The 27,452-nt window shown below is 34.0% G+C and overlaps 1 protein-coding gene across 14 annotated transcripts in view; it reads left to right on the forward strand.

Moving 5' to 3' along the window:
- The window catches only part of TFDP2 (transcription factor Dp-2), a 153,360-nt gene that overhangs the window by 36,106 nt on the left and 89,802 nt on the right, over nucleotides 1-27,452 (forward strand). For 10 of the 14 annotated variants that reach the window (XM_031957828.1, XM_031957849.1, XM_031957827.1 and 7 more), the window contains one exon: nucleotides 4,723-4,789. In XM_031957828.1, coding sequence (XP_031813688.1) covers nucleotides 4,723-4,789 — 67 coding nt within the window. Of the gene's footprint in view, nucleotides 1-4,722; nucleotides 4,790-19,014; nucleotides 19,213-27,452 lie in introns of those variants that run through there. The other 4 variants (XM_031957836.1, XM_031957847.1, XM_031957853.1 and 1 more) reach the window with 1 other exon arrangement.

Raw genomic sequence — 27,452 nt, forward strand, 5'->3', positions numbered from 1 at the left:
CCTAGCATTCTACCCACTGTTCTACCCAGCTACAAAGATTTTGGTAATTATTTTACATTTAAATAGAAATTGCTTTATTCATTGTTCCATATTACAAAAAAAAACCCATGGGTTTTGTTATCAGGATATACTAGTATGACAGGCATAAGAATTATCTAGGTATATTTGTTGACTGATGATTGTCTTTATTTCTCTTGGGATATAATTTGATGGTGATTTAATGATGCAGGTGTACAACTGAAATTTTTTTCAAATTCATACATTTCTTAACTGCAAATGTCAGGCATTCAGTAGAGCAGATGTTTAGATATAACAGTAACAACACAACTGTAAACTATCTGTTTTAAATCTGTGGTTTTGGTTGAGGTTTTACAGTTGATCATTTTATATAAACAAAAGGTATAGGCTGATTTTTTTTTCAGTTTAGAATATGATGATTTACTAAGTATTCTTTTTATATTAGGTCTATATTCAAGGCATAATCTTTGTCTTTATCTTTCCCCTTTATCCCTGGAGAAATATTTGAGAGATGAGATTTTCCATTCCTTCTTAACTTTCTTGAAAGAGTGAACATATAGATAATAGGGGAGCTCAGACAGTTTGGAATTCTCTTTGTAACAGACTATTCAAAATGTCAGTTGTGGTTGAGCCTCTGCATTATTGCATACAGTGTTCTAATAAGTTGTTCTCTACTTGATTGGTTTGGTCCTGTTCTAATAAAAAGTGATATTCTTAAACTCTGAAGAAAGTTTTATTAGGATTAGGGGGTTATTTGAATGATGTGGGATATTTGAGTCTACACATATGGTACTAATTAAAAGAATGAATGGAACACTTTTGCAGAGATCTTACAAGCTTAAATCTTGATGAAGAAAATCATTTAAAAGTGGTAGAGGGGTGAATAGATAAGAGCAACAACAAAACTAAAACTTCTCTTACTGTGGTCTCAGATCTCTAATTGGCCACTAGCTTGGTTTTCTGCCAGTGCTACAAACTCAGAATGTTAAAAACTGAACTAATTTTATCTGCCTTCCCAAACTGTCTCTCCTTTTCACTTCTCTGTTTTGTGGCTGGTGCCATTGGGGCTCCTTGTAGACATCCAGGCTTGCGTGCTTGGATTCTTTCCCTTTACTTTACCTTTCCATATGGAACTAATTGACAGAGCTTGTTAATTTTACTGCCTCCTTCCTTTCCCTAATGCTATCACCACCAAATCCAGACCTTCATTATCTATTGCCTGAATGAAATGACTTCCTTGCTGGTGTCCCTGTCTTCGTCCTCTTCCTCTATCTCATTCCCCATCGGCTCCTAGAATAATTTTCCAAAAGTCCAAGTCTAATTATGGCATTCTTCTTCTTTTTTTTCCCCTTGAAGCAATTGGGGTTAAGTGACTTGCCCAGGGTAGCACAGCTAGGCAATGTTAAGTGTCTGAGATCAAATTTGAACTCAGGTGCTCCTGACTTAGGAGCTGGTGCTCTATCCACTGTGCCACCTAGCTATATGGCGTTCTTCTATGTAAAAATCATCAGTGCCTTTCTGTCATTTGTAGAAGAAAATGCAAACATTTCAGTCTGACAATTAATGGCCTTCAGGGTTTGATTCCACTTCCCTTTCTGACCTTATTTCACATTACTCCTCCGCATATACTCTTCATGAAATTAGACTATTTTAATTATTCTCTGAACTTGGCATTTTCTCCCACATTAATGTATTCACTCAAACTACCTTCTGTGCTTGGATTGCATTCCCCTTTCCTTTCCTATCAAAATCCTTTTCTTTCTTAGGGCTGACCTGGGGGGCCACCTCCTGTTTTAAGCCTCCTTGATCTCCTCTAGTTGAATGTATTCTCTTTCCTCCAATTTTCCTAAAGAATTTTTTTGGCCTTGCTCTTTTGCCCTTCTCCTATGTTAACTTTATTACAGTTTCCTTAAGATATGTCATAGTCCCTTTAATTTGAAGAAAAGTCCTTGAGGCCAAGCAATGTCATGTTTCTCCTATATTTCTTTATTGCCTGAGGAAAATGCCTTGCCCTTTTGTTGTTTTGGGGGAGAGAGGGAAAGGGATAGATTTGTGATTCCATTTATGTGGAAAACTTCCAGTGAGGAAACTGTTTTACCAATGCAAGATTATGACTGCTCTGAACCTCATAGTCTTAGAAAGTTGGCTGAGATCCTAGGAAGTTAAGTTACTAGCCCTGAGTTAGATATCCTTATATGTTGGATATAGGGCTTGAACTCATGCCTTCCTGTGGCAGAGAGTCACACTGTCATGGCATATACTGCCATGTTGTCTCTTATCTTGCACATAACAGGTACCTTATAAATTGTGTATAACCTCAGTATTTACTTATATTAGGACAAGGAGTATCAGTTGTATCAATTGACACAAATATTTAAAAAATAATTATATAATTTTTCCTATCTGTGTAAATGTACTTTAAATACAAATGATTACAAGCAAATATTTTAATTTTACTTTGAAATTAAAATTTTTATCTTCCTATCTCTAGCCTATGCAAATATACTTTCTCAGTTGATATAACTTAGTTCTGCATGGTTTTCTTAAATTCTGATCCTTCTATGATAGATCGGCATAGAAGTTTATTTTGTAGAATTTCAAATCTTGATTTAAAAGTGAGAAAAATGAAGTCCAGAGAGGGGAATTGTTTTATACAAAATGATACAGCTATTTATTGATGGTTTTTCCCCAGATGTCTTTTTTAATAGTATTTTTTCCAATTATATGTAATGATAATTTTAGCACTCATTTTTACAAAATTTAGAGTTCCAACTTTTTATCCCTTTCTTTCTTCCCCTTTTCCTCATAGCGTAAGCAATCTTTCCATTTTAGTCATAGTTGTATGAGAAGAAACAGAATAAAGGAAAAAAACAAAAAAATAAAGAAAATGAAAATAGTTCCTCAATTCTTTATCTGTATACAATGTTCTTTTGGTTTTAAATATTTCATTTTTTATTAGTTCATATAAATCTTTCTAGGTTTTTCTAAAATCTATCTGTTCATCATTTCTTAGTATACAATAGTATTTCATTACATTCATATATCACAACTATTTCAGCCATCCCCAACTGATAGACATCCCCTAAATTTCCAATTTTTTGCCACTACAAAAAGAATCTCTATAAATATTATACATGTAGGTCTTTTTTCCACTTTCTGTATTTCTTTGGGATACAGACCTAGTAGAACTATTATGGTGGTCCTTTGAGCATAGTTCAAAGTTGCTCTCCAGAATGGTTAGATCAGTTCAGAACTCCAACAGTGCATTAGTGTCCTCGTTTTCCTGAATCCTCTCCAACATTTATCATTTTTCTTTCCTAGTTGTCCTTTAAACCTTTGTTATCACAACCCCCTTGTTCATTTTGACATTGTTTGCTTTAGCCTCCAAGTAATGGAGAAAGTTCTTTTGAAATAAAGATGTTAATTATCTCTTTGTTCAAGGAACATGCAAACCCATAGTTACAAAAATCAACTTATGCTTTGCAGCAGACTAAGATAAAATGTTCTCCATGCCCAACAATTGAGTAGGGGGTCACTGAACTTTATTCACCACATTTAAAAAAAAAAAAAAGTTCACCATTTATTGTAACTGATAATTCTCCATATAGATGATATGGTTCTGGCTGGTGGAGGGACCTATATTTTTTTGGAGTTAATTGTTAGGCCAAAATTAGCATAAGCAGCAGAAATTGATCCATACTTTGTTGCATATCTACTTCAGGGGCTTCATTGAATGCACAGTCATTTGTAAACAAAAACATGCACCAACACTTTTTCCCTTTGTTTTTTGGCTTGTAGCTTTTTCAAGTTGAAGACCTTACATGGAACAATAATAAATTTATAATGAATTCCCAGAATATGACAACTTTATTTAAATATATGTTCTAGAACACATTCTAAATGTATGTGTTGAGGGTATGCTTATATTCTCCTATTTTAAATCAGCTGCAATACAGGTCCTTTCACTAATATAGAACTGAAAATCATTAGTGCCACATCTAATATAAATATATTTAATTAATAAACTGCTAGTTTCATAGCTTTAGTAAAGCTATCTCCATTCATTGTTATAAATATTGAATTTTCTTTTTTTGCTTTTAAGAAATTATGATCACTTTTGTTGACTCTTTTTTCCCTATATAGCTTTGTGATACAGGTTGTGTCCTTTGGATATCCCTTTAAATGATAAGAAGATTTCTCAAAAGTGACTATGGATAGGAAATATATTGCCCTTAAGCATTGTAATATTTATCTGCTCCGTTTGGCTTATGGTATCATAACATGCTAAAGAGAAGTTTTCCATAATAAAGGGGGAAAAAAAGCAAAAATCAGGTGAATTCATGATGGCAAAGTTTCGGTGCCTGTAGGCAACTTTGTATCTCCTAGATTTTACAAGGTTCTTACTGAAGGAACCAGCAGCAATTTCTCTTGATTGAAAGCAGAGTTCATAAAATTGTATTTACATTTTCTTCAACAATCCTCACCATTATATATAAACGGAAACCATTATTTCTCATGATTGAATGGTAATCCTGCACCCACAGTTGATTTAATTTACCTTTTTTTAAAAAATACCCTTCTCAATTAATAGTTTGTAGCAGTATGTGTCAAATGATGGAAGATACAAAGCAGTTTTTAAAGAACTTAGCTACTATAATTTATCATATTTTTAACAGAATTTTCTTTTTAAAATACTTTATTTAGGTTGGTCTGACTTCTATAGATGGGGAACTCAAAGGATTTATAGATCAGAACCTGAGTCCAACAAAAGGTAAGGATAAAACAAAATGTTTTAATTTTTATGAAAAGAGCTAGACCACATCGATTTAATATATGATATAGCATTAATTTGAATTCTTTTATATGTAATTTATCATGTAGTGCAACAAATGTGTATCTGCTCATAACCTATATTACCAGTTTCTTAGAATTCCTTGATCCACTCCTATTCATTCCTATCAAGTTTCTTTTCTCAAATACAAACTATGTACCTGATCCAAGGAAGTTTGAATTAGTTCTTATCACTTCTCTTTGATAAAGTAGTACTGTGAACTTCCCTTTGACTAACTCACTAGCATCATTGAATCATAGTAGAAGGGGGACAGAAAGGAGATAAGCATTTATAAAGTGCTTACTTTGTACCAAGCATTGTGCTAAATGCATTGCAAATATCTGATTTGATCCTCATCATATGCGGTGGGTGCTATTATCCATCCCCACTTTTTAGACAAAGAAACTGAGACAAACAGAGGTGCTGTCTAGCCCTTATACAGCTAATAAGGGTCTGAAACTGTATTTGAACTAAAGTCTTCCTCTCTCTAAGCCCAGCGCACTATCCACTCTATATCTAGTTTAGTTTTTAAAGGTAGGATGGCCAATGGAGATCTTATGAATTTTGAGATGAAGAAACAGAAATGTTGTGACTTGTTCTAAGATATTTAGGAATTAGCTACAGGAGGAATTTGAATTCAAGTCCTTTCACTCCAAGTAATCTGTTCTTTCCACTTAATCATGTTCTGCTTTGCATAGTCCCTTACTAATTGGAATGACTCAGATTACAGAAATTGGACACTTTGAAGATTTTTCTGTTCTGCTTTGGAATTTTATTATTAAGCATACAATTTTTGTTAGGACAGCTGTGGTAGTCTGGTGCCTGAAGGTCTATTCATGGTCATAAACTGTTTCATTTTCTACAAATCTTTTAATATGAATTATATATATTTACCTTGGTGGAAATGTTGAGGGTGTTTAAAATTGCACTTCAAATTTATTATGCCCTAAGTGAACCCATGTGTTTCTGTTAAAAAAAAAAACCCTATTTCTATTTTAGGATTTAAATTGAACTTTTATATAGATATCTAAGGGAAACAAACTTTTGTAGTTGTCATAAATTAGAAAATTTATTCTCTCAATGGCATTTTTTGCTCCACTAAAGAGAAGGATGCTTGGGATGGATTTACTTATTCAGCAAGGAATTCACCAATGAAGTAAGGTGGATGGTTGGTGTAACAACTTAAAGCATATACTAAGTCACCAAATCCCCAGAGCAAATCCCCTAAACAGCAGCATTTCATTATGGCCTGTGGAAGAATACTGCACCTTCCCAAGAAGAATGGTGATGATGTTTGGATAAAGCACCTCAGGTAGAGAACTAAAATATTTCCATACAAATATGTTGTTATTTTTTAAAAATATAAGAAAAATGTAAATAAGCTGCCTTAAAAATATAAATAAGTATTATGGTACTATGAAAGAAGGTATTGATAATAATATAATGATCATAGTACACTATAGTCATGGACATTGGAAATCTAGTTGTATAGTCCAGCAGTATAAGTGGGTGATATCCAGAAAGTAAGATGATGAAGACAATTGTTTAATGAAACAAAGTAGAGAATAAACATAGTATTCTTTTTCCTATAAAAGTTTGCCTTCAGATGTCTTTGTTATTATTAAGTGACTATGTATCCTTTATCACCTCACTAAGGCCCTAAAGTGGCTTCATTGTAGCATTGGTTTCCAAAGTAGGGGCTCAGACCTGATTCTAAAGGGGTAAACATTTTGGAGAGAGAGAAAATAAGTTGCAAACTCCTCTATTGTATTAACCAATTTTGGGCCTTGTCTCTGACAACATATCTACCATTTTCCCGATAGTCTCTTCTGACCTCTCCCTCTGAGGATCACTCTCTAGTCTGCAGTTACAGTCTAACTCACCACCTGAGTACTGATGGCAGCTGCTGCACAGATGCAGTTGGGAAAATTACTTCTTCCCACAGGCACCCCCCGCAGAAGAGTCTCCCAGTACCTCCAGATCATGTGGTGATGGTAGCAGATGGGCCCCAGAGGGAGGGCTTTGAGCTCTTGATAAGGCACCTCCCCTTTCTCATTTTGGTTTGGACAGTCTCACCAGATGAGCAAGGGTGGACATTGTGATCCACTTCTCAGCTCTCATTACATTCTTTCTTTGATTTTTGGTTTTTTGAAAGCAACTTTATTTTAAATAACAAATAATAGCATACCTATATGCTATGTTGAATTTAAAAATAGTATTGTACATGGAACAAAGGTGATGATCTGCTAGAGGAAGTAGCTTTATTGATCTGTATTCATGGATGTAACGTCTAATGCTGGCGTACATAGACATTACATCCATGAATATAGACTTTTTGTATATCTTTTATGTATATCTTGCTTTTCCTTGTAAGCATGTGATAAATTCAGCATGTAAATTTAAAGTTGCTTTGTTTACTTATTTCTTTCTGACCTTCCTTTTGTTCTTTCTATGCATTATAAAATACTTCAATGATTTTCCTTTTTAAAAATTAATTAACCTATTACTATATCCCTTTTCCTTCCTAGTTGGAAAAAAGAAAGAAAAAGAAAACCTTTATAACAAATATACATCGTCAAGCAAAACCAATGACCTATCCTAAAATGTCAGCATCTTACTCTCTTTTGATTTAATCTCTCTCAGGTTTCCTTGTGTGTAAAATTGTTATGATAATAGTACTTATCTTATAAATTAGATAACAAATATAGGACTTTCCAAATCTAGAGATACTATATAAATACTAGCTATTAATATACCAGATGAGACTTGGTATGGAGTTAGGAAGACATACATTCAAATGTGCCTCAGATACTTAACTTGCTGTGTGACACTGAGCAATTCACTTAATTTCCCTTTGCCTCAGTTTCCTCAACTATAAAAATGGAGATAATAATAGCACCTACTTCTCAGAGTTGTTCTAAAGATCAAGTGAGATAATATTTGTAAAAGAGTGAGCATAGTGTCTGACACATAATAGGCACTATATGAATGGTATCTATTATTGTTTTTGTTTTTATTAACTTGCTCTACTGGTTTTGTTTACTTTATTGTATTAGTTCATAGCACTTTTTCCAGGTTTCTCTGAAATTGTACTTTTCATTTTTTTCTTGCTACAAAAATATTACATTAAGTTTATTACTGTAATTTGTTCAGCCATTCCCTAGTTAATGAGTATTTCCTTAGTTTGCAGTTCTGAGTTACATCAAAACAGGTATTATATACATTTTTTTCTTTTCCTTTAATATCTTTAGAACATTGGCATAGTGGTGCTATAGTAACAGTTTAGTGACTTTGACTATAGTTCTAAATATTTTTCAGAATTACTAGATCAATTCACAGCACAACCATGGTGAACCAATATGCTTGTCCTATCCCTCCATCTAAAATTGGTCATTTTCCTCAGTGCCAATAGTCATCATTGCCAATCTAACTGGTTTGAGATGGAATCTCAGAGTTGCTTTAATTTTTATTTCTATAATTATTAGTGACTTGTAACATTTTCCTTATGTTTGTTGATAGTTTGGATTTCTTTATTTGAGAACTTTTTTCATAGTTCTTATATTTTAGGGAATGAATTTTGTTCTTCTCGATTTGAATCCAGTCAGTCAGTAAGCATCAAGTATTTACGTGTGTCAGATACAGTTCTGTGTGCTGAGGATATAAAGAAAGACAAAAACCAGACCCTGCTCTCAAAGGAGTTCCTTATGTGTCTTGGGAATGGTAGACGAGAAATTTCCCCCACATAATGGTGTCTCTTCTAATTTTAATTACAATAAATTTGTGTTTAAAAACTTTTTTTTTTTTGTATAAGCAGAGTTACACATTTTATTTTTTTAATTCTGTCCATCCTTTGGTCAGATGCAGATGCAGATGCAAAGGTCTTGACCTTTGGTCAAGAACTCATAGCTGTGATATATATTTCCTTCTTTGCTCCTCTCATTAATTTTATAATGTTTGGTAGTTGTCATATATCCATGTGACACATATCTTGGTATATGATGTGATGTTTTGACAAGTTTCTGCTAGATTTTTCTAGTTTTCATAGCAGTTTTTGTCTCTTCATTATATTATTCCTCACTAAAGGTGTTCTGAACTTTTCTGTTTATTTCAATGACATTCATCTTTTGAGCCACCTACATTCACACCTTTGGAGTAATCTTCAACTTCTCACTCTAATCCAACATTTTGAATCAGTTTCCAAATATTATTGTTCCTCTAAAGCATTTTATATTTATCCCTTTGTTTACTTATGTAGCTGCCACTCTAGTTCAGGTCCTTATTATCTTTAAAAAAATTTTTTTTCCCAAGTTTTCCTCTTTGGTTCCCTTTTTAAAATCTTTTACTCTCTCCAGTCAATTCTCAATACAACTGCTGAAGTGATTTTTCTGAAGTGCAATATTTTTCACCACTAAACCTTAACCCTAAAGTAAAAATTGCATTGGCTCTCTATTGGCCCTAAGATCAAATATTATTTTTTTTACCTTATTTTTTTTTTTTATTTTGGAGGTGCAGATCTTAACCTTTCCTTGTCTGTTTACCCTGCAAGACTTATTCTAGCCCATCCAAAACAGAAATAAGGGTGGGGTCTTATCAGTCACTGCCCTAGGTTGTAGTTCCCTCTATCTGAGGGGTATTTTCTATAGTCACATAGTTAATTTGAGTGGGTATGCTGAAGGTGGCAGGAGGAATTTTCCCATTGAGATCTTTATAATTGCTGCTGCATGTACTCAAATCATGGTTAGGTTATAATTGCCATGGAAAGTCAACAATGGATTCACAAGTGGGAAAGGTTGGGAACTTGAAATCAGGAAGGAGGTGGTGAGATAGGGAAATGTCAGAAGCTAAATAAAAGCATGATTATATTGGAGACTAACTCTAAAAGGGATTTCTCCATGGAAAAGGTAAGCTATGACCCATTTCTGTACCCTCTTCTTAGTTGTTCATCTACTCCTCAAGGTCATATTAGGGACTCCCACCAAGTTCTATACTACACTGCTCTTTAGTATAGAGACTAGCATTGTGGACCCCCTCACTTTATGCTGATGTTCTTTTGTTCCCAAAAATATGGGATTTAATTTCTTTCATTACTTGGAGCATCCTCTCTCTGTTGTCTTTCCTATCCAGTCACATGACTCTTTTTAATCCCATTTGGAGTTTTCTTGGTAGAGATATTGGAGTAGTTTGCTATTTCCTTCTTTAGCTCAGGAATTGAGGCAAAGACAGTCTTAGTGACTTGTTCAGGGTCACACATGTAGTAAATGTCTGAGCTCAGATTTGAACTCATGAAGAAGGGTCTTCTTGATTCCAAACCTCTATCCCCTGCATCACTTGGCAGCTCTTGTGTATTGATGTAGTCTCTTCTTTTGGTACCCCATTGGGTTTTAATTTTTTGATGGTGCCTTTTCCAAATGATCTCAGTTCATTGAGTGATCTCTCCCTTCTGTGAATTCTGATAGCTTTTATTGCCCATATAGTCACTCATTTGATAATTTATATATGCTACTTTATATTATTTATTTTTTTAAATACAAGCTTCTTGAGATAGATGTTGTACCATACCTTTTCAATCTCCATCTAGCACACCACCGCAGTTTTCTGGCACTCAATAATTGTTCATAATGGTAAAACTTGACTATACATCAAAACTGTTGTATTTCATGATGAACAAGTTAGAAGGAAATAACGTTAAAGTAGTAAGTAAATATACTCCTTTTTTTTTTTTTTTAAAGAGAGCTCTACTTAGTTAAACCTTACATTATGCCAGAAACTGGGCTTTTAGCATTGGGGAATTAAAAAAAAAAAAAAAGACAACTCCTGACCTCAAACAGCTCACATTCTAATGGCAAGACAACCAGCGAACAAATATGTATAACAAGTTTATATATAGGATAAGTAGGAAATAATTAAGGGAAGGAAAGTCTAGGATAAGAGGGATTGGAAAGATCTTCCTATAAAGCTTCTTAAACATGGGATCATGACCCCATGTGTGGTTAATGGGGGGGGAGGGGGTAGTGTCATGAAAAATTTGGCAGTAGTAAAAGGTATCAAATATTCTGTCAAGATTTAATTCTTACTCCAAAGAGATACTAAAGAAGGGGAAGGGACCTGTATGTGCCAAAATGTTTGTGGCAGCCCTGTTTGTAGTGGCTAGAAGCTGGAAAATGAATGGATGCTCATCAATTGGAGAATCGTTGAGTAAATTGTGGTATATGAATGTTATGGAATATTATCATTCTGTAAGAAATGACTAGCAGGATGAATACAGAGAGGATTGGCGAGACTTACATGAATTGATGCTAAGTGAAATGAGCAGAACCAGGAGATCATTATATACCTCAATAACGATACTGTATGAGGATGTATTCTGATGGAAGTGGATTTCTTCGACAAAGAGAAGATCTAACTCAGTTTCAATTGATCAAGGATGGACAGAAGCAGCTATACCCAAAGAAAGAACATTGGGAAATGAATGTAAACTGCTTGCATTTTTATTTTTCTTCCCAGGTTATTTATACCTTCTGAATCTAATTCTCCCTGTGCAACAAGAGAACTGTTCGGTTCTGTACACATATATTGTATTCAAGATCTACTGTAATCTATTTAACATGTATAGGACTGCTTGCCATCTGGGGGAGGGGGTTGAGGGAGGGAAGGGAAAAATCGAAACAGAAGTGAGTGCAAGGGATAATGTTGTAAAAAAAATTACCCTGGCATGGGTTCTGTCAATAAAAAGTTATTTTTTAAAAAAAGATTTAATTCTTTATGTAAAAATAAACAAGTACATATATTTCATTAGTATGCAAATTTGCTTTTGTCTTTAACCAGTGGTTAAATTATATGTGTACCAAAGAATTGTTTGAAAATTTCATTGTGATTTATTATCAGTAAATATTTGACTTATATACCTATATATCTGGGAATGTATAAAAATTTCTCAGGTGAAAAGGAGTTGTGAGTGGGAAAAAAGTTTAAGAAGCCCTGCTATAGAAGATGGAATTTTAGTTGGGACTTAAAAGAAGTCAGAGAAGTTGGTTTGAAGAACTGAAGAGGGAAAAGTATTCTAGGCATGGGGTCAGAGGAGATGTCCAGAGCTGACAAATGGAGTGTCTCGTTTCTGGAACAATCAGGAACAATCTATATCTAGAAGAAATGAGGCAAGAGATTAAAAAAGAAAGAAAGAAAAAGCCATTGATGAAAGAAATGAAAGGAAAATAAATACTTTGGTAGACAAAGTGGTACACTTTGCCCAAATAACTCTGTGAAATTTAGACCAAACCACATAGATGTCAGTGACTCCATGAGTCATCAAGGAATAATAGAACAAAGTCATCACATTAAAAAAATAGAAATAATAACGATCGCTGTAATACCTAATATTTATATAGTGCTCATTATATTCTAGTACTTTTAGAGTTCTATATTTATTTAAATAGGATTTCAGCTTTTGTCTTAGGATAATCTAATGAATATTTTCTAGTTTGATGTCATGCAGAATACCTTTGGATTTTATGTCTTAGCAATAGTTTTTCTTTTCCTTCACTCTATATGAAACGAATGGAAGGTTCTATTTAAAGAATAATATGCCTATTCAAATATATTTACTGTGGATACCACTTGATTTGATTTTGAATATGGCTTAATGTTTTTGGCCTATTTTTTTTATTGGTTTCTAATCTATTTTTGTTTAGGGAATTTGATATAAAATTTTATATTCATCAAACATAATTACTTAGGTTTGGCACTCTCAATGTGGGATTGGTTTTAAGATCTTTAAAAACTTATTTCTGGCCTGAAAAAGAGACTTCCTACTTCTATAATTCATTTTATCATTAGTTATACAAAAACACATTATTTTTCCTTATGAGTCTGGGGTCATGGTTTTTTTTTTTTTTTTTTTCAAAAATTACATATTTACAGCATTTTCCCAGCTACTTTAACTTCCAAATGAGGATGTTTACTGAAATTAAGCATAAATGATCAAAATTGAGACCTTTTCCTACTTGTTATCTTTAAATTATTGAAATTTGAATTTAAAAAGAATGTTTCTAAACAATATCTTGGTTACTCCATCTTTTAATCTTCCTGTTTTTGCAATTTGGATTGTGGTTTAGTAGAATTACAAAATATCCATGCTCTCAGAAATCATTATGGTATGTTGACTGCAGATTTTGGACTTAGAAAAGCTGGGATGATGCTTTACAATTATTTAGATGAGGCAAATCGATTTTTCCTTTTTAATTACTCCATTGTTTTATATTCTCCGGTATGGTGATTATTGTTAAATTGCTTCATTTTCAAGTGATTATCCTAAGTTCAATTCTGACCATGCAAATCTGAAAAATGAGCTCTTCTTTCTAGCCATACCTGCCTTTCCAATCTCATTCTTATTATCTGTCTGTCTCTCTTCTACTTCCTTTCTTCCTTTTCTCCCTGCCTCCCTCCTATTTTACAATATATACAACTTTGACCTCTTCTTACAGCCTTTGTTTCCTCTCTTTGTGCTTTTGTACTGACCAGTCCCCATCCCTAGAATCCTTTTCTTCTTCACCTCTGTCATTTAGTATATGTGCCAAGTACTATAAATACAAATAGAAGTAGAAAGAAAGACTTCTAGCTTCAATGAACTTATTTTCCAGAGGGGTAAGATAACACATAAAAGGAAGTTGAAAGGGACTCAGGAGTATCTGGCATTGGGACACAGTAAAGAAAATCTGGAGTGCAGCTTGGAGAGTGATGAGACCAAATAGAAATAGAATTTCTGAGAGAAGTCATCCAGTCTGTTAGAGAAGACTACAAGCACAGAGGATATTCTAACTTGTGAATAAGACGTGAATAGTGAAAATTCAGCATGAAGAGCTGGGGCATGGTAGAAGTAGTCTACAATGTAGCCTAGAGAGGAATGAACCTTCTAGAATTTCTTATTTTCTGCAACACTGTGTTTAAGCAGAATCTAAATGAAGTCTTTCCTGATATACCTCCCTTTATCCCACCGGCTCCAGCTGTAGGGCTCTCCTCCAAAACAAAATTTACTTTGTATTTATTTAGTATATTTTGTATGAGTTGTCCCTTCTGATAGAGTGTAAACTCTTGATGTCATTTTTGTTTTTTATCCCCAGTGCTTAGTACCTTGCCTGATAACATATTGAACTCTCAAATGCTTGTTGATGAATTGATTGATTTCTAGACCTAGAAGTAATGATACCTATTCTTTGTAGAGATCTTGAAGTGAACCACTCCTCCTACTTATGAAAATGCCATAAACTGAATCTCCTCTTAGAGGAAATGGTACACACAAGCTCGTGTTATTTCAACATCCATATTTAGTAAGTCAGTTTGTAATCCTTTAGAAAGATTAGGACTGTTGAAGTAAAATTTCTTTTTCTTATGTAACTTCTTGTTTTAAGAATTTATTTAAGAGTCTTTCCAACTTCTTATTGTCTACTAGTTTTTACTGACCAGCTTTTATTCCTAGTCACGGTCCACACCTGAAGCCCAAGTAAGTTAAATGACTTGACCAAGATTACTTAACTAGTTTTGCCCAAAATTCAGTTCTGCTGAATTGTTCTTTCCATTACACAATATTTCCTGTTCAAAAACCCCAAAATTCCTGCACTGGATCATTTTACACAGGGTTGCTAAAAGAACACAGAAAAAGTATGTATATTTTTCTGATTTAATAAACAGTTGATAATGTTGGAAGATATAATTCCCTAATAAGTATAGAATATTGAAATTTTGATGCTGAGTGAAATGACCAGGAGATCATTATATACTTCAACAACAATACTAGATGATGACCAGTTCTGATGGATCAGGCCATCCTCAGCAACGAGATCAACCAAATCATTTCTAATGGAGCAGTTGAACTGAACTAGCTATGCCCAGAAAAATAACTCTGGGAGATGACTAAAAACCATTACATTAAATTCCCAATCCCTATATTTATGCACACATGCATTTTTGATTTCCTTCACAAGCTAATTGTACAATAATTCAGAGTCTGATTCTTTTTGTACAGCAAAATAATGTTTTGGTCATGTATACTTATTGTGTATCTAAGTTATATTTTAATGTATTTAACATCTACTGGTCATCCTGCCATCTAGGGGAGGGGGTGGGGGGTAAGAGGTGAAAAATTGGAACAAGAGGTTTGGCAATTGTTAACGCTGTAAAGTTATCCATGCATATAACCTGTAAATAAAAGGCTATTAAATTAAAAAAAAAAAAAGAAATAAAAAAAAAAAAAGAAATTTTTTCAAACGTCAGACATTACTTCTTTGCAGCTATTCCTATATTTATCCTCTGGACCAAACAAAACTGTCTTATGATTAGTAGTAGTACTTATTACTTATTAGTACTTAAAGACAAACATCACCTAGGAATCAACTAGGAATCTTTTCTAGGTTGATCATCCTCAGTTCCTTTTACAAGTCTTCAAAGAGTATGGATAGTGAATTTGTTCACATTTCACACTTGGTACTATTGTAGCTGATATCATGGGAGTCTATATGTTATTAGATATGGCTTATACATTAGGAGGTATACATTATGAAAGTAAAAAACATTGATATCATGCATCCAGTAGTGGAATGGATTGCCTTCTAATGTAACAAGTTCCCTTTCACTGGAGATCTTAAAGGGGAAGATGAAAAAATTTTAAATTTTTATCTGTTTGTTTTTTTACAGGTGAAAGCCTTCTACTTTCTACTTATGGTAGTTTTGGCTAGAAAATTCCTAAATCATTTTCACTTCTGAAAATCTCTCATTCTGTGATTAAAAGGAAGATAAGGCATGAGGGTAAAGGTACTGGTTTGGCATCTGAGGGCCTGGTTAGATTCCTGGTTCTGCTACTCATTACCTTTGTGATCTAGAACAAACTATTAAACCTTTCTGGGATTCAGTTTCCTAATCTGTAAAATCTTATACTGTATGTGGCCCTCTAAAATCTCTTATAGTTTTAAACCTGTCGTTCTAAGTACAATGATCATAAGACATGCCTATAATTCCTATCTGACACATGATTGTTTTGTTGTATAGTGGAAGGACACTGAGTTTGGAGACCTAAGTGTCACATTTGAAGCCTGACCCTATCACCTACTTAGATGTGTGACTTGGGAAATTTCTTCTCTTGATGTCTCAGTTTTCTAATCTTTTAAATGAGGGAGTTGTATTTGATGGAGCACTACATTTCTTCTATCTCCATATCCCAGGTTAATCTAAAAACATTAATGCATTTTCTTGATTTTTCCTTTAAATTAAATCCCTTTCTACGTTTTGGTTTTCTTATTCCTTATTGCCCTCTGTTACTATGTGATTCAGTGTTGGACCTCCTTACTGTTTCTTGTATATGAATCTTTATCAGTTCTGTGTGTTTTCACTGGTTATTCCCCTTACTTGAATTCTTTCCCTCCTCATGTTTGTTTTCTGTTTTTTCTGATTTTCTTTAGGTCCTAAATAAAATCTTCCCTTCTGTAAGAAACCTTTCCCAATCTCTCTTAATACTAGTACCTTCCTTCTAATATTATCTCTAAGATGGTATGAAGGTGTTAGAGAAGACTAGAACCTCTGGTGATGGGGCTTTTCAAGCCCTTTTTGGGGCTTTCACCTTTGGTGTCCACCTATTGTCCACCTCTCATTTATGACTTCATAAAACTGTAGCATGTGCATCAGCCACACTGTGGTCAAACTGTCAACAGATGGGTAATCCAGGTGGAAGGTAGATGATAGACTTTAAAGTTGCTGGTGCATTAGGAGAGTAATTAACCCAAGCTGGTTACGGCTTCTCCCAATAGAATGGGTGGATGAGAATGGTTTATTCCAACAACCATGGAGGCAGCTGAAGTAGTTGCTGTGGAGTGCTTAGAGCTTAGTCAGACATCAGAGACTGATGGTCATCCATTGCATTTCTGGCTATGACCAGTCATTTTTATTTTTGTCTTGCCACTAGGCTTCAATGACTCTGGAAGAGAGGAAGGCAATTGATGACCTGGTACAACTCTACCTTGCTTAAATTCAATTCATAAGCAAGTCAAGGCATCACCCATTAGGAATGTCCCTTTGAAAAGGGACTAACAACAATTGTTGCATATTGTGTTTCCCATTATACTGTGAGCTCCTTCAGAATAGAGACTTTTATTTTGCTTTTGTTTTTGCCTTGCTTTGTTTACCCAGTACCTAACACTATTCTTAGCAACATAATAGGTACTTGTTGACTTGACTTAAATCATTTGTATGGTAGCTTTTGAAAGACATTTAGGAAACAAACTATAAACAACTTATATCTGACTTTGTTACCAGTGCAACATATGTTGGGAGTATCTGAATCTCCAAATATAGTGATAATTCAGTTCAGGAATTATTCAAGCTAAAGTTGGAAAACTACTCCAGTATCTTTGCCACAAAAACCCCAAATGGTGTCACCAAGAGTTGGCTATGACTAATTGATTAAACAACAACAAAGATCAGTTAAAGTAGCATGGCTTTATAGGCAACATGAGGATTTTTTTAAAAAAGGAAAAAGACAAGATTGTTGGCATATATTTATTTTCAGTATAGTGTTTAGATTACTAACAGAATTTTTAAAATTATCAACAGATATTTATTAAGTACATTGACCAATATGTACTTATTTGATCCTGTTAGTTTTTCCTCTGTCATTTAGAGTATAAAAATAGATCTTACTAATCAGAGAGGAGGTATTTGATAAATTACTAGAGATTTTAGAGGGAAAAAAGCCACTAATAAGAGAACCTCAATTTTCCTAAAGTACCAATCTGACCCAATTATATCTCTACTCAGTGAACTCCACAATAAAATATATGTATCCCTGTTTGACATTTAGAACCCTTTGCTTTTTTAGTATTACTCCATATTAGTCTCCTTCAAATACATGGTGGTTCATCCAAACTGCCTTTCTAATTCTTCCTCATCCTTAACATTCCATCTGCCGTGTCCATTCCTTTGTGCTAAATGTCACCCAAGCCAGGAGTATACTCCCTGCCTAGTTCTGCTGCTTAAACTCCCGAGTACCACTTTTTACATTATTCCTTTCCTTGTCTTCCCAGATTCTAGTACTTTTTTCCCCCATTTCTTACACACACACACACACACACACACACACACACACACACACACACACGCACACACAGTGTTCATTGGCTAGACTGAAAAGTATTTGAGGCTGGGGACTCTCACTTTTTTTCTTTTTCTTCTCAATGCCTAACCTATAATAGGGACTTAACAAATACATATTGACTGATCAGTTTAAAATAATGATTAAGGTCATATCATGTACATAAGCCTAGTTCTTCTAGAAACATTTCATGCATATCAGTGAAAAAGCATATGAGAATTTCAAAGGATCAAGATATAGAGAAATTTAGAGCTAGAAAAGGCATATAAATATCAGCAGTGAACAGAAAGCAAGCCTGGAATCAGGAAGACTTGAATTCAAATGTGATCTCAGACACTAGCTGTATGACCTTGGGGAAGTCGCTTCACCCTGTTTGCCTCAGTTTTCTCATGTATAAAATGAGCTGGAAAAGGAAATGGCAAATCATTCCAGTATCTTTGCCAAGAAAACCGCACATGGGGGGCAGGTAGGTGGTGCAGTGGATAGAGCACCAGCCCTGAAGTCAGGAGGACCTGAGTTCAAATGTTGTCTCAGGCACTTAACACTTCTCAGCTCTGACCCTAGGCAAGTCACAACCCCAATTGCCTCAGCCAAAAAAAAAAGAAAAAGAAAAGAAAAGAAAACTGCACATGTTACAGGTAGTTAAACTGAAAATGACTGAACATCAACAATGACATACAAATTCTGTGCCCAAAATTAAATAAAAGACTGAGATAAATGTTATTATTGCACTTTGCTTTCAGTGATTAAAAGCTGTGATCTCTTGCAGAAAATGTGACTATAAGATGTTATATTAAATCTAGTTATAACATCTTTACCAGTGAAATTTATAGTATCAAGTTCAATTTCATAATTATCTTACACTATTAATTTTCCTAAGCTATGAATGGAAAATCAGATAACATTTGAGCTAGACTTGTCAGGTCTTTTAGGTGTTGGAATCAGGGAAAATGAGTCCTTAGAGAATAAGGGAAAAAAAATAAATAAGTCCTTAGAAAATTTACTAAACATCCTTTATTGATAATTTACAAAGATAAAGGCATGAGCATTCAAGGATACATTAAGAAAATGGACAGCGTGATTTTACATTGTTCGTGGAAGTGTGCCCAAGATATTCTGTTGACAGCAGCCTAAAAGGAATGAGGATTATGCATGGCTAGTCAAGGAGTGACCATTTCCTGGAGACTGCTTTCATTCTACTGAACTGCTGAGTGCCAAGATATCGGCAAAGGTAGTTATTAAATGTAGTTATTAAAACAAGTGAAAAGTTTTGTGTCTTACTGTTATATGTCTTTTTCTTTATAATTTTATTTTTCTATATCTATGTTTAAATTTTTCCCACACTCTTGGGATATTTCCTCTTCTAACCAGATAGGTTGGCCAAAACCTACCATATTGTTCTATTTTCCTAGATGATTATCGTTTTACTGCTTCATAATTAGGTATAAAGTAAATTTCACAAAGTCCTCCTTGTACTATATCCCTAACAGTTAGTTTCTTAGAAGAAAATATCTTACTTACAAAGTTTAAAATAATTTAAGATTTTTATAGATTTCAAATTATTCAGGTATATAAGGCAAAAGTTGAAATTGGATGGAACAACTTAATCTATCCCTAACAATGCTTTGTGTTTAGACATACAAGCTATTTCACCTATTGATCTCCAGACTAAATAGATCATTGGTCACACTAAGAGAAAATACATAGAATTCATCCCTTCTTCATCAATACTGCCCTGATTCTAGAGCTTTTCTCCATAGTGTTACATGTCATGAAAATATGTAGCATGTTAGGTTAACTTTCAAAAAGATAGTCTTTATGTAAATCATAAACTGTAATTTGAAATAAAAAGGCTTTCTTAGAAAGTAGGATTTAGGAGTAACTCAGAAGTTATCTGAGACATCCTTAGTTATTAGACTAAATTAAGGATAACATGCTTATCAGCATAACTAGCTAGGAATTAATATTCTTTCAGACTTCAAGGAAGATTCATCTACTCACAAGGGTAGTCACTACTGACAATGCAAGTATATAGCTACTATATTTAAAGTAATTGGGGTAGAAAATAGGTTGGCAAAGTCCTCATTATTACCCCTACCTCAAGTGCCAAATATTATGGTGACAAAAATAGTTTGACAAATGTTTAACTTTGTCTTTTATTATCTCAAGTAAGATACTATTTGTTAGGTACTTGGCATAGTGCCTGGCACTTAGTAGATGCTGCTTAAATGCTTGTTCTCTACCTACCCTTTTTTATATTGCTTTTTTCAAAACTATTCTGATCATTCTTCTGGAGAGAAAAGGAACTGAAATTTAAATAATTATTCTTTAGGGTAAAATGAAATATTGGTTAAGGAACAAACTTGATGTGAGAATGTGAAGAATGACAGTATTATTTCCCTGGTGCTATACTCACTTCTATTTTATCAAACTCGCTTATTTAGAACTCTCTTAATACTTGCTAATTTGATAAAACAATTGGTAAAGTAAAAATTTAGATACATTTCCAAATGACATAAAGTCACAAAGATTAGATTTGAAAGAGATTTGCCATATTTAAGCAAATCATATATCAATGAAATCACAGATCCATTTTAGGCATGGAGTATAGAGGATATCCCAGAAATCTTAGTGCAATTTTAAACTTTGATAGCCCATTGATGTGAACCTTTAGAATGTGATCTTAGGCACTGCAGCTGGACAGTGATTTGTGCCCAGAATTCATAAGACCCTGGAATAGATCTCATCATAGTAAATTCCTTTCAGTGATTGCAAGCTGTGGTCTGCTGTAAAAGCCCATTTTTTTCAGTGAATAAGTATTTATGCCCACTATATGCCTGGCATTGTGCCAGGTGCTAGGGATACAAGTACAAAGAATTAATCCTTATGCAAGGAGCTTCTATTATGATGGGGAGATAAGGACATATAAAAATGTGTGCAGCATAAATAGAAAGTTAATACATGTGAAAGAAATTATACTAAGTACTTAAACAGAAGGTAGTTTTGGAGGAAGGGCACTTTAAATTGGGGGATGAGAAAACATTATGTATAAGATAAACACTGTCTTAAAGAGGATGCTGTGAGATAGGAGTAAAGAGAAAATGCCTTCCAGGCATGAAAGATAGCTCCTATAAAGAACTGGGGACAGGAGATTGGAGTATAATGTGTGAAGAACAAAGAGATGTCCCATGTTTAGATCACAAAGTGTGAGAGTGGGAGTAATGTCCAATGAGTATGGAAGAGAGATGTTGTTGCAAGAATGTATAAGGCTTAAAAAAAAAAAAAGTTAAACAGATTTATATTTTAACCTGGAAGCATATGAAATCTGCTAGAATTTCAATTGAATAAGGAAATCACTCGGTCAGGTCTGTATTAAGTAATTAAGTAATAAGGAAAATTACCCGGGCAGCAAAATGTTGAATGAATTGGAGCAGAGAAAGACTTCAGTCTGGGAGACCTATTAGGAATCTCTAGCAATAATCTAGGAAAGAATTGGGAAGGGCCTGATTTAAGGATGTGAAATAAATCATGACAGTATAAATGGAAAGATTTGGCAACTAATCAGTTATATGGAATGAGGAAGTGTGAGGAGTTAAAGATAATATTAAGATTATAAACCTGGAAGACAGGAGGGATAGTGTATCTTCAGCAGAAGTAAGAGAATGTGAACGTGGGAGGGGGTTAGGGAGAAAGATAATAAGTTCACACTGAGTTTTAAAATATGTCTGGGACATTTAGTTCAAAATGTACAATAGGTAATTAGTGATGTGTTACTGAAACTCAGTGGACACTGGAACTGGATCTCTAAATTGGAACTCATCTACATAAAAATGATGATGTACTCGTGAAGGATACTGTACCTTCCAACAAATTGTAAAGAAAGAAGAGAATGATTGGGTCAGAACCTTAGGGAACACCCACATTTAAGGATATGAGATGGATGATATACCCACAGAAAAAACTAAGAAAGAGTGGTTAGAAAGATAAAAGGTGAACCAAGAGGAAGTAGTTTCACAAAAACTCAGAGAGGCCATAGTATCCAGAAAAAGATCATGGTCAGCATGTTAAATGCTTTGGATAGATTGAAAAAGGTTAGACTGAGAAAAAAATCCTCAGATTTGGTTATTAAAAGTCATTGATAACTTTGGAGAAAGTATTTTCAATTGAATGATAAAATTGGAGATGGAGCATTAAGGAGTGAGAAATAGTGGTAGCAAACAAAGAGCTTTATCATGGAATTTGGCCAGGGAAGGGAAGAGAGACACCACTATTCTATCAACTCTGTCATCCAATGTGTTTGTTGTATCTCCTGCAAGCTTTATCTTGTCTTGCCAAGAATTGCCAAAGACATTTCCTTTTGCTTTTTAAATCATTAGGCTGCTGTATTGTCAATGTAAGTTCCCTCTCCATTAGTTCTTACTGTAGAACAATTGTATTAGGAGAGATCGGGACAATTTTGAATTTTCCTTTTTGATAGGGTTAGTATAAAATAATACTTCTTTTTGAAATTATTCACCAAACTAACTTCGTTACTAAACAGTGTTTGCTGTTTATTAGATATATACTTAAATCAGTACTTTAGAAATCCATTATTTCATTGATATGAATATTCTCTCCAGCAATGCAGATCCTAATTCTCTCATGCTTTAATGTAAGAGTAATAAAGTATGCTATGACTTATAAGCCAAATCTTTCTGCTGCTCATTTTTGTACAGCTCAGGAGCTTCATAGGATGTTGACCCCTGTGGACCCCATCCTCTGTACCATTACCTCTTAGTCCACCTTTTGGTGATAATCTACTCTTTTTTAAATTGTTAAGTCTTTGGAAATTAACACACAGAGTTCCATCCTATTAAGACCCTGCGCTCCCCTAACATGGCCTGCAGTAACCCTCTGAGCCTCCCCTCTGAGCCAAACTGAGTCATCAAAGTAGGTTATCATTTTAGTGGAGAACTGAATATGTACTTATGTACACAATATGTAATTCTATTTGTAACCAATCTTCCTAATTCTTGAGACTTTTAGTTTCCATGGATACCCTAAAATGGAGGTAGAGATTTTAGTTAACTAAATAGAAAGGACTATCCCAACTCCAACTAGAAGATATATATATGTATATATATTTAAATGGCACTTTAGGAAACTTTAGATAAATTATACTTTTCTATCTCTTTTTATACACTGAAATAGCATTATCAGCAGGTTCATTGATATTATATGTATTTGGAACCATATCTCATTATCCGTCTTTCACCATTTATACCAGGTCAACTTAATCCCTAAATAAAACAACCCCAAATTTTGATTAGCACATTTTTAACTTTAGTCATCTCAATGCAACAAGCATTCATTAAATACCTACTATGTGCCAGAGATACTGTTATATACATTGGTAATGCTAAGAAAGACGATAACTAATAATCCCTACTCTTAAGGAGTTTACAGTCTAAAGGGAGGAGACAATATATAAACAATTATGTTCAAATAAAATACATACAGGATAAGTGGGTAATAATTAGCAGAGGGAAGACACTAGCATTGAGAAAGGTTGGGAAATGCTTTTTAGCTGAGATTTGAAGGAATCTAGAAGTAGAGATATGGAAGAAAATCCTTGACAGGGGAGATAGCCATGGGAAAGTCATGGAATCTGGAAATAGAATGTGTTATGTTCAAAGAACAGCAAAGGGATCTGTGGCACAGCATCATAGAACTAGCAGGGGACAGGGAATAAGGTGTAGGAGGGACCACATTATGAAGAGCTTTAAAATCTAACAAAAACATTGGAAGGCAATAGGAGGTTACTGAAGCTTATTGAATGGGATTAGGAGATTATATATAGGAGCTTTATAGGAAGATCAGTTTGACAGCTAAGTGGAGGATAAGGTAGAATAGGCAGAAACTGGAGGCAAGGAGAGACCAACCTGGTGAAGGCCAATACCAGAAGGGTGTATCTGGGAGAGAAGCTGCAAAGACATAAATGACATCACTTGGCAAGTGATTGGATATTGGAGTGAGGTCAGAGAAAGGAGCCAATGATGACTCCTAAATTGCAAGTCTAGATGATGGGGAAATGGTGGTACCCTTGATAATAATGCAACATTTATAAGTTGGGTAAGGTTGGTGGAAAAGATGATGAATAGTTTCAAACATGTTGAATTGAAGATGTCTGTGACACATCCAGTTTGAGATGTCCAGTAGACCAGTCAAGTGATTTTCCAGAGTTGCAGAGCTAATATGTCTCTGAGATTGGACTTTTATCTGAAGACTTTGCCTTTAAAGGCATTTCTCTTTATTTAAATTACTGGCAGAATTCAAGAATGTATTATTCTGCCAGTAATTTAAATAAATCTCCCTGGCTTATATTTTGTGGAATATATTGTCTTTTTGAAAATTTTGTGACATTTTCCTTTTTCCATTCTTTTTTTCTGAGTTTGATAAACATTGGCAATCCATGTACAAAGAACAGAAAAGAAACTGTTAGTTTTGTACAATTTGTTTTTTAGATATGTGAATTTATTATGGAAAATATAACATTGTCTTGGTTGTATCTCTTTTTGAACTTCCTTCTGCCCTCTTCCCCTCTTAACAAAAACAACAAAAAACCCAAATGCCTTCGGTTGTAACAATTAAATATAGTCAAATGAAACCTATCCATACATTCGCCATATGAGAAAATCCCTGTCTCTTGAGAGGTTGGAAGTATAATTTATCACTAGTCTTCTGGATTAATGCTGGGAATCTGCACAGATAAGGTTTTTAAGTTTTCAAAGATTATTTTCTGTTACCATCTTGTCATTATTATATAAATAATTTCCCTTATTTTCCATAGTTCATTCTGTATCATTTTTTACAAACTATCAATCTATTGGGCATAACTTTTGTTTATATATATATTTGAAATAGATCTTTTCCACGTTGGATTCATTTAGTGTCTTACCTCATTTGAGGTTTTCTTAACAAAGTTAGTAGGGTGGTTTGTCATTTCTTTCTCCAGATCATTTTACAGATGAGAAAACTGAGGCAGAGACTATGTGACTTGCCCAGCTATCAAGTATCTGAAGTGAGAGCTGAACTCAGGTCTTCCTGACTTTAGATCCTGTTCTCTATCTGCTTTGCTGTCTAGCTGTCCTCCATATTGGTTAGAATATTTTGATCAGAGAAGTTTGCTACAAGGATTTTTTTCTCAGTTAATTGGGAAAACTTCATAAAATGTATCCCAGCTTTCTTTGAATCTATCCCTTTTGTGGTTTATTAAGGTGCAATAATATCCTATTATATTTACATATCAATAAAATGTCTAGCCTTTCCTCAATTGTTGAATACTTTTTAGTTTCTGGTATAGCAAAAAAGTGATACTATAAATGTTTTTCATATATATATATATACTTTCCTTTTTTGATCTCTATGGGTATATAAGCCAAGTAATCATAACATCAGATCAAAGGTTGTGGCAGAGTTTAGTGATTTTTGTGTATAGTTCTATTTTTTTTCCCCTAATATTTGGATGAATTCATAGATCTATTACTAATGGATCAGTGTGCCTGTTTTCCCACAGTTTCTTTAACAAATGTAATTTTGCTTTTTTGTTATCCAAAATTGTCCATTTTATCAAAACAGTAGATACAAGATGGACTCCTTAGAGTTTTAATTTGGATTTCTGTTATTGATGATTGTGACCATTTTTTCCCTATTACTGTCAATACTTGCATGTCTTCCTTTGAGAATAGTCCCTTACTATCATTTAAAAAAATAACAAAATAGCTATAGCTTTTATTCTTTCATATTTGAATCAGTTCCTTTTGTATCTTAGGGCGTCATCAGACGCTAGTAATTTATAGCTCACAATATCATATATGGAAAACCCATGCTCCTCATCTGAATGAGCACACTGTTTTGGGATGAGAAGACAGGCCCACAAGCTTATTTTAGAGAGATGGATTTAATTCTAACAGATGAGTTGACTCTTCTTGTATGATCTACATCTAATATCCAAATCTCTGCCATTTGTCAGCCAGGATCAACACCCTGCTTTTGTCTCCTTCTACCTTTATGATTTTGGACAAGACACTGAACCTCCCTGAACTTTAGCTTCCTCATAGGTAAAAGGAAGAGTTTGGGCTTAGTGGCCTCTGGGGTTCTTCTCTAGGTACTTCTAAACAATCTAAGACCTCTGATTTTTTTAGTGTGGGAAATCTTTAACTGCTATTGTAACTCATGTTCTTAGAGTCTTGTTGAAGCTCAGAGAAATGTGTGTGTGTGGACTAATGTATATATATATGTTCTTCTTGACTCCAACACCTTTTTTATTATAAAATGTAATTTCTCAGTCAAATAAGTAATTGTATTAAATCAGAAAGTAGTTAATTTTGATTAAGATACACAACTTCAATCAATCAATATTTGATAAGTACCTACTGTGTGCTAGGTACTGGGCTAGAAGCCAGGGACACAAAGACAAAAATGAAAAAAAATCCTTGACCTCAAAGATCTTATATGCTATTGAAGAAGAATATACAGATGTACATGCACAGAATATATGGATGTAAGATTTTTCTTTTGAGAAGAATATAACCTTGGTTTTAAAATGTTTTAGGTTTTCTGTAATTCAGGGTAAGTAATAGTCATTCTAAGCTAAAGTGATTATTAGAAGATTCATGGAAGATATAGGTTTTGAATTGAATCTTAAAAGATGAATAAAGCATAGATTATATAGAGGGAAACATAATTTCAGATTTGGAAGGAATCTCAAAGGTCATGTGGACCAACCTTCAGTGAGTATTTCTTGATGCAGTCCATTCCACTTTGGAATAACTTTGTTAGGAAGTTTTTCTTGACCTTGAACACTTCAGTTGCTTCTTTACATTTTCTACCTATTTCTTCTAATTCTTCCCTCTAGTGTCAGGTAGAGTAAGTTTAATCTCCTTTAACATTCACAGACTTTTGAAAATTTGAATAGTTTTCTTGGCCCTCCCAAATTTTCTCTTTTCGATGCTTAATCCCTCCTTCAGATGGCATGAATTCAAGGGTCTTCGTGATCCTTGGTGATCTTCTCTAGAAATTTTCCAGCTTTTAAAAATCTTTCCTAAAACACAATATCTAGAACTGGACATGATGTTCTAGATATGATCTAACTAGAGCAAAGTGTGATGGGATTATCTCTTCCCTAAACCTGGATGTGAGGCTTCTTATAATGCAGCCTAATGTTACATGAGCTTTTTTAACTGCTATATAAACACTGTTGCAGTTTTTCAGATGAATTTTTCTTTAGCTTGGCCTCCCCCACCTTATATTTGTGAAGTTGATTTTTTAACCTCAGTCAAACTTTACATTTATCCCTATAAAATGTTATCCTGATAGAGTGGGCCAATCAATGGTCTAAGAATAATAAGTCTTAAAATACTGATTGTGTCATAAAATATATTAGCTTTCCATCTTAACTTTGTGTCATACACACATTTGATAAGCATGATT

Source organism: Sarcophilus harrisii, chromosome 3 (genome assembly GCF_902635505.1).
Source record: "Sarcophilus harrisii chromosome 3, mSarHar1.11, whole genome shotgun sequence".
Classification (NCBI taxonomy): domain Eukaryota; kingdom Metazoa; phylum Chordata; class Mammalia; order Dasyuromorphia; family Dasyuridae; genus Sarcophilus; species Sarcophilus harrisii.